The sequence below is a fragment of the Salvelinus namaycush genome, chromosome 6, assembly GCF_016432855.1.
Source record: "Salvelinus namaycush isolate Seneca chromosome 6, SaNama_1.0, whole genome shotgun sequence".
In the NCBI taxonomy this organism is placed as follows: domain Eukaryota; kingdom Metazoa; phylum Chordata; class Actinopteri; order Salmoniformes; family Salmonidae; genus Salvelinus; species Salvelinus namaycush.
Genome location: NC_052312.1, coordinates 45430802 through 45443436, shown reverse-complemented (window position 1 = coordinate 45443436; position 12635 = coordinate 45430802). Strand labels below are relative to the sequence as shown.

Genomic DNA, 12635 nt, shown 5'->3' with positions numbered 1-12635 from the left:
CCCGCAGACACTCGGCCCCCCGTGGAATGAGTTTGACACCTGTGCCCTAGACAATACAAAAACACATACTTCACCATGTCACACCCTGACCTAACTAAAATAATAATGAAAACAAAGATAACTAAGGCCAGGGTGTGACATCTACCCAGAGGCTGCAACATCAATAATATCTACCCTTTTACCCAGAGGCTGCAACATCAATAATATCTACCCTTTTACCCAGAGGCTGCAACATCAATAATATCTACCCTTTTACCCAGAGGCTGCAACATCAATAATATCTACCCTTTTACCCAGAGGCTGCAACATCAATAATATCTACCCTTCTACCCAGAGGCTGCAACATCAATAATATCTACCCTTTTACCCAGAGGCTGCAACATCAATAATATCTACCCTTTTACCCAGAGGCTGCAACATCAATAATATCTACCCTTTTACCCAGAGGCTGCAACATCAATAATATCTACCCTTTTACCCAGAGGCTGCAACATCAATAATATCTACCCTTTTACCCAGAGGCTGCAACATCAATAATATCTACCCTTCTACCCAGAGGCTGCAACATCAATAATATCTACCCTTTTACCCAGAGGCTGCAACATCAATAATATCTACCCTTTTACCCAGAGGCTGCAACATCAATAATATCTACCCTTTTACCCAGAGGCTGCAACATCAATAATATCTACCCTTTTACCCAGAGGCTGCAATATCAATAGTCAAGTTCAGTTCTAAAAGTTCAGAGCAGAAAAAATCATAGTATTACTATTTCTTAAACTACTAATGTTCACATTTTAACTCGATATGCAGATTCTTCTTCTCAAGAGCTTGATGGTTCATTGATTCTTTGTGATAGTGTTGGGTTGGAACACAAATGTGCTGGCTGCAGATATGCAATCGTAAATACATTGTAATAAAATATATATATTAAAAATATCATAATAAATCAGCACTTTCTTCACCATGACAAAAGATTCATAAAAAATAAACCAATATTTTGAGCGCGCTGTCTTCATCAGGTCTTGACCTGGTGTACTGTGGATCCTCTGTGTTCAGCTGCACCTTTCTCTGTAGGGCAGGCTGTTACGCACGCCTCTAAAAAGAGGGAACGCAACTCCCTGCTACAACTCAACTCCCCGTGTGGGGAACGTAACACAGGCGCTATTTCAGAACAATGTGTTTCACAATACACAGTACACCTATTCATGTCTTTTTATAGCTTGCTTTGTATAGTGGTTATGTTCAGTTATCTCTTACCCGCAGGACATCAGTAAAATGAGTATGAGGCTGTAAGCCTGTTTTTGTTTGAGTCAAAAAACTGATAGTCAAATTAGTCTGAGCATAGACTTCGGAGAAAAGGAGCCCTTAATGCCTGCTGAAAGTTCTGTTAACCTTCAACGACTTGTAGAATTCCATTCTAAATCATGAAATTCAATTTCAATTAGTGAAATTTTAAATTCAATACATTAAATAATTAAATGTATCAAAACGAATAAATTCAATTTCTGTTACATCTCAACTCTTGGCACAATCAACCAGCCTACCTAAACCCCTCCTCTACCCTCCTCTCTTCCCCAGGCTCCCCCTTGGTGGTGTCCCTAATCGGGGCCCTGCTGCGGGAGTTCCCGGACCGCTGGGCCTACTACCTGCACACGCTCCAGCAGAAGAAGTTCAAGCGTATCCGTAAGTCGTCTTCGTATGACTACGATGCCCTTGACCAGGCCATGGCTGCCAGCATCCAGGTCCTGTCTGAGGAACACAGGGAGCTGTACATTGACCTCACCGTGCTGGAGAAGGACGTCAAAGTACCTGCCAAGGTCAGACTGGCCGGGGGGGATTATGGTTAGGCTTGGGTAGGTAAGGTTAGATTTGGCTAGGCTTGGTTAGGTCAGGTTAGGCTAAACTAAGCTAGGCTACAGTAGGTTAGGGTAAGGCTATCCCGCACCTTCAGCCAAAAAGTATTCACAACCCATGGAGACATTGTGAGCTGTCCTTGTGGAAAGAAGGAGGGAATAAGATAATAAGAGGTAAGACAAGGAAACAGGCCATTGTCTCTAAATCGAAGCCTGTTCTTCCATCAAAGGAGGCTGCTGAGGGGAGGACGGCTCATAATAATGTCTGGAATAGCGTTCCAGCCATTACTATGAGCCAGTCCTCCCCAATTAAGGTGCCACCACCAACCTGTGTCCTCCATGTTCCTCTGCCTGCAGGTTCTGTCGGTTCTGTGGGATCTAGAACCGGAGGAGGTGGAGGACGTTCTCCAGGACTTTGTGAACAAGTCCCTACTGTTCCGTGACTGTCACCACCGGCCCTACCTCTACTACCTCCATGACCTCCAGCTGGACTTCCTGGCTGAGATGAACCGCTCTGGTCTAGAGGTGGATCTCAAACACTCCAACCAGTGGAGGCTGCTGAGAGGAGGACGACTCATAATAATGTCCAGAACGGAGTGAATGGAATGGTATTAAACACTCCATTCGAGCCATTATTATGAGCCGTCCTCCCCTCAGCAGCCTCCACTGACTCCAACATACACACCTCTATCTTCATTTACATAGGGTTGTTATGTATGCTGGTGGCCATTTTGAAATGTATCTAAAGTTTGATGTTTGTTAACTTTTGTCAAATGTGTTGGAATTATATTCATATTTTCATATATTCATATTTTCTGAAATCCAATACAGTGGGGCAAAAAAGTATTGTCAGCCACCAATTGTGCAAGTTCTCCCACTTAAAAAGATGAGAGAGGCCTGTAATTTTCATCATAGGTACACTTCAACTATGACAGACAAAATGAGAAAAAAAATGCAGAAAATCACATTGTAGAATTTTTTATGAATTTATTTGCAAATTATGGTGGAAAATAAGTATTTGGTCAATAACAAAAGTTTCTCAATACTTTGTTATATACCCTTTGTTGGCAATGACAGAGGTCAAACGTTTTCTGTCTTCACAAGGTTTTCACACACTGTTGCTGGTATTTTGGCCCATTCCTCCATGCAGATCTCCTCTAGAGCAGTGATGTTTTGGGGCTGTTGCTGGGCAACACAGACTTTCAACTCCCTCCAAAGATTTTCTATGGGGTTGAGATCTGGAGACTGGCTAGGCCACTCCAGGACCTTGAAATGCTTCTTACGAAGCCACTCCTTCGTTGCCCGGGTGGTGTGTTTGGGATCATTGTCATGCTGAAAGACCCAGCCACGTTTCATCTTCAATGCCCTTGCTGATGGTAGGCTTTGTTACTTTGGTCCCAGCTCTCTGCAGGTCATTCACTAGGTCCCACCGTGTGGTTCTGGGAATTTTGCTCACCATTCTTGTGATCATTTTGACCCCACGGGGTGAGATCTTGCGTGGAGCCCCAGATCGAGGGAGATTATCAGTGGTCTTGTATGTCTTCCATTTCCTAATAATTGCTCCCACAGTTGATTTCTTCAAACCAAGCTGCTTACCTATTGCAGATTCAGTCTTCCCAGCCTGGTGCAGGTCTACAATTTTGTTTCTGGTGTCCTTTGACAGCTCTTTGGTCTTGGCCATAGTGGAGTTTGGAGTGTGACTGTTTGAGGTTGTGGACAGGTGTCTTTTATACTGATAACAAGTTCAAACAGGTGCCATTAATACAGGTAACGAGTGGAGGACAGAGGAGCCTCTTAAAGAAGAAGTTACAGGTCTGTGAGAGCCAGAAATCTTGCTTGTTTATAGGTGACCAAATACTTATTTTCCACCATAATTTGCAAATAAATTCATAAAAAATCCTACAATGTGATTTTCTGGATTTTTTTTTTCTCATTTTGTCTGTCATAGTTGAACTGTACCTATGATGAAAATTACAGGCCTCTCATCTTTTTAAGTGGGAGAACTTGCACAATTGGTGGCTGACTAAATACTTTTTTGCCCCACTGTATAAGGAAAACACTGTCTTCTGGAGAATCAATGTACATAGAACTTGGAAAACTAGACAGTCGCTTATAGAATGAATCAGTTAGACTCATGTCTTCTATGCCCTGCATTATTGGGACATCAATCTACTATAATTAAGCAATAAGGTCCGAGGGGTTTGTGGTGTATGGCCAATATACCACGGCTGAGGGCTGTGTCCAGGCACTCCGTGTTGCGTTGTGCTTAAAGAACAGCGCTTCGCCGTGGTATATTGGCCATATACCACAAACCCCCGAGGAGCCTTATTGCTATTATAAACTGGTTACCAATGTAATTAAAGCAGTTAAAATAAATGTTTTGTCATGTCTGTGCTATATGGTCTGTTATACCATGGCTGTCAGCCAATCAGCACTCAGGGCTAAAACCACCCAGTTTATAATATGGTATGTTTTTGAACAAGTGTGTGTGTGTGTGTTCCAGAGCCTCCACACCAAGGTGGTGCGTCAATACCAGCAGCGCTACAGCCAGGGTCCCCCCACCTCAGGAGATGAAGAGTGCCTCTACTGGTTCAGATTCCTCACCTACCACATGGCCAAGGCCAACCTCACACAGGTACGCACACACAAACACACACATCTAAATCAAATCAACATTTTTGGGTCGCGTACACAGTTTAGCAGATGTTATAGCGGGTGCAGGGAAATGCTTGTGTTACTAGCTCCTAACAGGTACACAAATAATCAAAAACTAAATCCAATTAACAACCCAAATAACACTTTCAGAGCTTGTGTTTGAGCTTGTTTGAGCTTGTGTGTGAGAGAGCTGGTGTGTGTGTTTTGTGTGAGCTGGTGTGTGTTTTGTGAGCGAGTCTCTCTTTGCGTCTTGCTACAGGAGATGGTGTGATGGCTGTTCAACAGTCTGATGGAGATAAAAGCACCACTCCGTATGATGGAGGCCTTCGCCAGACAAGCACAAGTCGCTAATGTCTCTTTCTCTCTCCCTGTATATATCTCTCTCTCTTTTTCTGTTACCCTTACACCCCTCCCTTCCTTCTCTCCTCTCCTCCCCCTCTCTCCCTTTAGGAGTTGTACTCTCTGATGTTCTCTCTGGACTGGGTCAGAACTAAAGCTCAGATTATGGGACCAGCTCATCTTATCAATGACTATGTGGAGTACGGCGCCATACTGGACAAAGAGGTCAGGATTTGATCAACACCAAGTTCACTGAGGAACTTAGTGTACCATGTTTTATCCTCATTTGATATGGTTTTCAGATCTTGCGGTTGGTATCAATTCCTCGTAAGTCAATGGTGGCCTAGCGGTTAAGAGCATTGGGCCAGTAACCAAAACGTCGCTGGTTTGAATTCCTGGGCCGACTAGGTGAAAAATTTGTCCTTGAGGAAGGCACTTAACCCTAATTGCTCCTGTAAGTCTCTCTGGATAAGAGCGTCTGCTAAATGACTACAATGTAGAAATGTCAATCCAAGAAACAGTTACTCATTTCATGCCTGTGAGTACAATTGTTGTGTTCCAATCTCTCCTTTCTCCCGCAGTGTGTACTTGTTCAATTCCCCTCATGGTTTTGAAAGGAAATGACTGTTGTATATAAACTCCCCCTAGCCTATGCCTACTCCAATCCAATGCTTTTATATTTGTGTAGTGAATAAATGCACACTTCAAGAAGCTGGACATATTATTGGGATGCACCCCGTTTGTCACATCCTCGCTGAGTCTCTCTTTATGGTCCCCCCAGAACAGCGAGGTGCGGGGCCACTTCCAGGAGTTCCTGTCTCTGAACGGCCACCAGTTGGAGCAGCGTCCGTTCCCTGACGTAGTGCAGCTGGCCCTGTCCCAGCCAGACTCCTCTGAGGTGTACCGCCAGGCCCTGCTGCAGGCGCAGGAGAGGGCCACCACAGGGGGACTCTACCTTGACTGGGTGTCAGTAGTAGGCCCATACACACTGCTCATGTGCTTATAAGCGTACTCACTACTTAATCTGTGTACAGTATTGACCCCTACCTCTTACTCCCTAGCCCTTATGCATTCCATTCCCCTGTCAACCATACCCTAACCATAGAGTTGGTTTTGTGTCACAATTACCACAAAGCCTGTTTTAGCGTAGTGTCAGTGGCACTGCCCATGTTAAAACAGAAGCCATTGTAAATGCAAAAGACATGCCCTCTATCCAACTCTATGACCCTCACTCTAAGTTTTAGTCTCATTCCCTGATGTTCAACTTCCTCTAACATCCCCTCATGCTCACGTTCTCTTAAGTAATTTATGGTTGTGGTTTGTTCCAGGAACAAAAGTAGTCTGAAGAGCCTGTCTCGTCTGGTGGTCCAGCCCCACCAGGGATCCATCTACTCTGCCTGCTTCTCCCACGACGGCACCAATATTGCCTCCTGTGGCTCCAGCAAGACACTGCGAGTAAGACACACATTTTTTTGAAATAAATCTTCACCCACTATCTCCCACACATCCCTGTTTGTGTGAGTGGGTGTCCTCTATAAACTCTGCCCTGTGTGCGTCTCCAGGTGTTTAAGAGCACCTCTGGGGAGAAGCTGCTGGAGATCCAGGCCCACGACGATGAGGTGCTCTGCTGCGCCTTCTCCCCGGATGACCGTCTCCTAGCAACCTGCTCAAGTGATAGGAAGGTCAAGGTATGGTGTGGTGTGGAACCCTCCCCTCTGCCATTCAAACTTTGGACAGACTTAAGACAGACTTGCCTGACAACCCGACTTCGACAGACGGAAGTCGTTTGTCTGTCTCTAATCTGTGTTGTGTAAAAGGTTTGGAAAGCAAATAAAAGAGAGTTGTATATCTGTGTAACTACAGTATCTGTGTTGTGTGCCAGGTTTGGAACGTGGAGCGTGGGACTCTGATGAGGGTGTTTGAGGACGAACACGAGGAGCAGGTCAACCACTGTCAGTTCACCAACACAAGCTTACGCCTCCTACTGGCCACCTGCTCCAACGACAAGTTCATGAACACCAAGGTGTGTCTGTGGTGTAGTGTGTGTGTGTGTTTGCGTGTTTCTGTTGTGTGTGTGATATTAAAACCATAAAGTAGGCCACATTTTTTGCACTCTGGCTATAAGAGGTGTATGTGTAAATATATATATGTGTGTATGTATATATATATCTATCCCACCCTCTCTCTCTAGCTGTGGAACATCAATAAACCCTCCTCCCAGAACACCATGTTTGGTCATTTGGAGCCTGTCAATCACTGCTGTTTCTCCCCTGATGACGCCTACCTCTCCACCTCTTCCAGCGACGGAACCCTGAAGGTGGGCGGAGCATAGTCACCACCTATGGCTTTGTGTGTTTATATCAGCAAATATAGATAAAGGTTTTTCATTTAGGTGTAGACTACTAGTATGTATTTAACAACATTAATTTTACGTACCTGTGTATGTGTTTCCGTGCACGTATGTGTACATGCATGTGTGCGTGCCTACCTGTGTGCTTGCGTGTGTGTTTCAGCTGTGGGAGGTGTCCTCGGCCAATGAGTGGAAGTCCATAGACGTGGCGGACATGTTCCCGGAGCAGAGCGAGCAGACGGAGGTCATGGTGAAGTGCAGCACCTGGTCAGCAGACGGCAGGACCATCATCTGTGCTGCCAGGAACGCAGTCTTTGTGAGTGTTGAAGAGCCAGCCCTCCCCGGCTGAGTGAGTAAGCCTCTGCTCTGCTCCGTCAGGCTGGCATGGGGCCGTGGCGTGGGCACAGGGACTGAGAGGTGGTCCCCTGGCGGAGCTCCATGACTCGGAACAGATTTGTTTAGCATGTTGCGATTCATCAGAGTAGGAGCTGGCAGAATGTTGAATGGACTTCGGTAACTGGGGGCTAAGCTAATGCTCATGCTATGGCTAATACTACACTGAATAAAAATAGAAACACAGCATGCAAGATTTTACTGAGTTACAGTTCATAAAAGGAAATCAGTCAATTGAAATAAATTCATTAGACCCTAATCTATGGATTTCACATGACTGGGAATACAGATATGCATCTGTTGGTCACAGATACCGTAAAAAAAAAAAGGTAGGGCCGTGGATTAGAAAACCAGTCAGTATCTGGTGTGACCACCATTTGCTTCATGCAGTGTGACACATCTCCTTTGCATAGAATTGATCAGGCTGTTGATTGTGGAATGTTTTGTCTGTGGACGACTAGCATGCAGATGAGCTTCCCTGTGATGGTTTCTGACAGTTTGTGCAGAAATTCTTCAGTTGTGCAAACCCACAGTTTCATCAGCTGTCCGGGTGGCTGGTCTCAGACTATCCTGGAGGTGAAGAAGCCGGATGTGAAGGTCCTGGGCTGGCATGTTTACACGTGGTCTGCGGTTGTGAGGCCGGTTGGACGTACTGCCAAATTCTTCTGGAGGCGGCTTATGGTAGAGAAATGAACATTCAATTCTCTGGCAACAGCTCTTGTGGACATTCCTGCAGTCAGCATGACAATTGCACACTCCCTCAACTTGAGACATCTGTGGCATTAACTACATAACATCAATTGACAGAAATGAATTCATATCCACCACCTTATTGGTCCTGGAAATATTAATTTGAGAAAGAGTAGACTAACTGTCCTATGTACTGTCTTTCTCCAGATTGACTGTGTCCCGGAATGTTCACTCAGCCAAGATTCTAACCTTTATGATGTCATCAGGGCCATCCATTATGACATCACATACCTAAGTGGCCTACAACTTGTAAATGTGTCATTTCTAGTTTTGTATCAATAAAAACAGTTATACGATGCAGTAAACAACATTGTTGTTTACAAAAAGTCCAGGCCTTTCTGTAGCCTAACTGTGTAGCTTAACAGGCCCATGGTGTCTGTTCTCCAGTATAGAAGCACACACACGTCATTATTTTAAAATACCCTGATATACGGTATTGTGTGTGTGTCTGACCGTGTTTGTGTTTCTTCACTTGTATGTATTTAAAGTATCTGACCTGTTGAATATTTACATGCAACAGTATGCATATTAAGCACATAATATCTAGTATCTCCACTGAGTGTACAAATTTCGTCAGGGCATGGACTCTACAAAGTGTCAAGCGTTCCACAGGGATGCTGACTCCAATGCTTCCCACAGTTGTGTCAAGTTGGCTGGATGTCCTTTGGGTGGTGGACCATTCTTGATAAAACTGTGATAAACCCAGCAGCGTTGTAGTTTTTGACACAAACCAGTGCACCTGGCACCTACTACCATACCCCGATCAAAGGCACTTACATCTTTTGTCTTGCCCATTCACCCTCTGAATGGCACACATACACAATCCATTTCTCAATTGTCTCAAGGCTTAAAGAAGGATTTTTAACCTGTCTCCTCCCTTTCATCTACAATGAAAGTGGATTTAACAAGTGACATCAATAAGCATTCACCTGGTCAGTCTGTCATGGAAAGAGCAGGTGTTCATAATGTGTTGTACACTGTGTCGATGCACTGCATAGCCTATCTGTCAAATTCTGTCAATATATTTGTGTTCAGCGGTATGTTCTTGTCTAGCAACTGCTCCTAGAGTAATCTGTCCGTGAAGCAATGAGAATGCCCTGGACAACTTGTCTTTCATGTTTTGGTATTTGGGCCTGTCTGCCCGTCAGAGGGTAGACGCGTGTGTTCTGACTGAGAATGAAGCCGTCCCACTCCTGGGAAATGTAAAGGTCTCTGTGTGTCCGTGTCTGTTCTCTCCACTCCAGGAATCAGAGTGGAGTTGAATGTCAGAGTGGAGTTGAATGTCAGAGTTGTCAGTTTGTAGGCTAGTATTGATAGAAGAATAGATAGCTTGATGGACTTTAAAAATAATTACGGCACGTAGAAACAGCAGTTGGAACTCTTTTGTTTTCCACCTCAATCTCTCTTTTCTCTCCGTCTCTTTCCCTTTCTTTTCTTCGGTCTGCTTTTCCCTTCACAATCCCACACTTTGCAAAGTTGGAAGATATGGAAATCATCATCGATTGTTGAGATGCAGGTTGACATGTATTGTCATGAGTCTTGCCCTGGAGGCAGAACTGAGTGGTTCCGCTAGATGGGACAGCTTATCAGGCTATTACCATATTGCTTCTATCTAATCCCGCCCCGTCATGTCCTTTACAGTTCACATTACATTTGAGTCATTTAGCAAACACTCCAGAGCAACTTACAATTAGATCTCTACATGGTCCGACCTAACAACCTATGAGCCCTCCAAGGGGCCAACAAGAAGTGTCTAGAAAGTTCTCACTAGCTTATGCATGGAATCAATTTTGTGCCCCACATATTGGCAGTTGCACTAGAGAGCGATCACCAGCTATAACTATGGTGTAGTGACAGATCCCTCCTGCTGTTCCCAGGTGTTTGATGTAGAGACGGCGGCCATGTTGTTGGAGATCCGGACCAGTCGTCTGAGCACGGTGCAGTACTGTCACGCCTGTCCCAGCAGCAACCTGGTGGCCATCGCACTGTCACACTATGCTGTGGAGGTACACACACACACACACACACACACACACAGAGCCTGTTGACTATTACACTGTGCCATGTAGGTACACACACACACACACAGCCTGTTGACTATTACACTGTGCCATGTAGGTACACACATGGTGGCTATAGCCCTATCAAACTACTACACCATCATACGGCAGGATATGACATCATACGTCTCTTCCCTCCAGCTGTGGGACATTAAGACCAGTAAGAAGATGGCTGACTGTAGTGGTCATCTGAGCTGGGTCCATGGAGTCCAGTTCTCCCCTGACGGATCTCTACTGCTCTCCTGTTCTGATGATCAGACCGTCAGGGTAAGTGTGTGTGTGTGTGTGTGCGTCTGCTCTCTGTCAATAATTTGTCCAATCTGTCTTCATCAGTTAACCCTTTTCGTGACATATTGTACTTAACCATTTAACATTTTTAATGGCATAAAAAATGTAATGCCTTGGTGTGTGTCAGGTGTGGGAGACTAATAAAGTCCACACCTCCTCGGCTGTCTGTCTGAAGAGGGACTCTGACGTGCTCTTTAACAACGGTGACATTACTGTGGTTGCCGCCGACAACTGCAACAGACTGCAGGTGAGAGGACTAGGCTGGACTCGCGCGCGCACACAATGATGTCTTACAGATGTGACAGGTGTTAACCCAGCAGGCTGACGTGTGTGTGTGTGTGTGTGTGTGTGTGTGTGTGTGTGTCAGGTGAGGAATGGGAGGACCGGAGCGGTGATGTTCCAGTCAGAGGACCAGGAGTCTCGTATCCGCTGCACTGCTATCTGCTCACAGACCTCAGCCGTGGGGCTGGGACGAGAGGATGGGACGATACAGGTACATACACACACACACATACAGGTACGCTCACATATACACACACCTACACACACTTTTCCCCTCACACACATACCAGAAAGCAAAAATCTTCAAGGACACAAAAGTAGGAAAATGCTTACGTATAATTTATGCTTAACTTGACAAAAGTGCAGGTGCTATGAGGGAAAAGTGCCAGGAATGTAAAAGGCTTTTTGGCTGGAGAAGACTGTATCACTGCCAAACTTGATAAAAACCAACTGAGCTGTAGGAAAGGCATGAAGAGACATTTTTTTTCAGGTAAAGCTGTACACAATGTTACACCAAAACTAAGTTTGACAGTTTTACCACTGGTGCTGTTCTAGTAGCGTTGTGACTACTGTGGTCTGCCTATGCTTGGAAGAGTTGGTCGATGTGGTGTGTAAAAATCATGTTCACCTTGCTGGCGGAGGTGTTTCTCACATCCAGTAATGTCTGGTGACATTGTGCTGGAACCCTCTCTGTCTGGCCTGTCAACCCTGTCTCAGTCCTACTGTACTGTGCCATACCCAGCTCTCGTTCTCTCTCTGTCTGGCCTGTCAACCCTGTCTCAGTCCTACTGTACGGTACCCAGCTCTCTCTCTCTCTCTCTCTGTCTGGCCTGTCAACCCTGTCTCAGTCCTACTGTACGGTACCCAGCTCTCTCTCTTTCTCTCTCTGTCTGGCCTGTCAACCCTGTCTCAGTCCTACTGTACGGTACCCAGCTCTCTCTCTCTCTCTGTCTGTCTGGCCTGTCAACCCTGTCTCAGTCCTACTGTACGGTACCCAGCTCTCTCTCTTTCTCTCTCTGTCTGGCCTGTCAACCCTGTCTCAGTCCTACTGTACGGTACCCAGCTCTCTCTCTCTTTCTCTCTCTGTCTGGCCTGTCAACCCTGTCTCAGTCCTACTGTACGGTACCCAGCTCTCTCTCTCTCTCTCTGTCTGTCTGGCCTGTCAACCCTGTCTCAGTCCTACTGTACGGTACCCAGCTCTCTCTCTCTCTCTCTCTGTCTGGCCTGTCAACCCTGTCTCAGTCCTACTGTACGGTACCCAGCTCTCTCTCTTTCTCTCTCTCTCTGTCTGGCCTGTCAACCCTGTCTCAGTCCTACTGTACGGTACCCAGCTCTCTCTCTCTCTCTCTCTCTCTGTCTGGCCTGTCAACCCTGTCCCAGTCCTACTGTACGGTACCCAGCTCTCTCTCTCTCTCTCTCTGTCTGTCTGGCCTGTCAACCCTGTCTCAGTACTAATGTACCCTACGGTACCCAGCTCTCTCTCTGTTCTCTCTCTTTCTGCTTCTCTTTTCTAGTTGTCATAAATTCGATTTTTCCTACTTTTGTCCTTTTCTTCCTCATACTCTCCTCTCTCATTTATTCCCACTCTCTGCTCTACTTGCTCCATCGCTCCCTGTCTCCATGATAAATGGTTGCTTACTGTGAGCCCAGGAAAATCTGGTC

The 12635-nt window shown here is 45.6% G+C and overlaps 1 protein-coding gene across 3 annotated transcripts in view; it reads left to right on the top strand.

Annotated features, from left to right (window-relative positions):
* apaf1 (apoptotic peptidase activating factor 1) overlaps positions 1-12635 on the top strand; it is a 63075-nt gene that overhangs the window by 15327 nt on the left and 35113 nt on the right. For 2 of the 3 annotated variants that reach the window (XM_038996721.1, XM_038996720.1), the window contains 14 exons: positions 1582-1820; positions 2214-2381; positions 4360-4491; positions 4962-5075; positions 5632-5816; positions 6179-6305; positions 6413-6538; positions 6733-6873; positions 7042-7167; positions 7364-7516; positions 10221-10349; positions 10545-10670; positions 10819-10938; positions 11059-11184. In XM_038996721.1, the coding sequence (XP_038852649.1) occupies positions 1582-1820; positions 2214-2381; positions 4360-4491; positions 4962-5075; positions 5632-5816; positions 6179-6305; positions 6413-6538; positions 6733-6873; positions 7042-7167; positions 7364-7516; positions 10221-10349; positions 10545-10670; positions 10819-10938; positions 11059-11184 (2012 nt within the window). Of the gene's footprint in view, positions 1-1581; positions 1821-2213; positions 2465-4359; positions 4492-4961; positions 5076-5631; positions 5817-6178; positions 6306-6412; positions 6539-6732; positions 6874-7041; positions 7168-7363; positions 7517-10220; positions 10350-10544; positions 10671-10818; positions 10939-11058; positions 11185-12635 lie in introns of those variants that run through there. The other variant, XM_038996722.1, reaches the window with a different exon arrangement.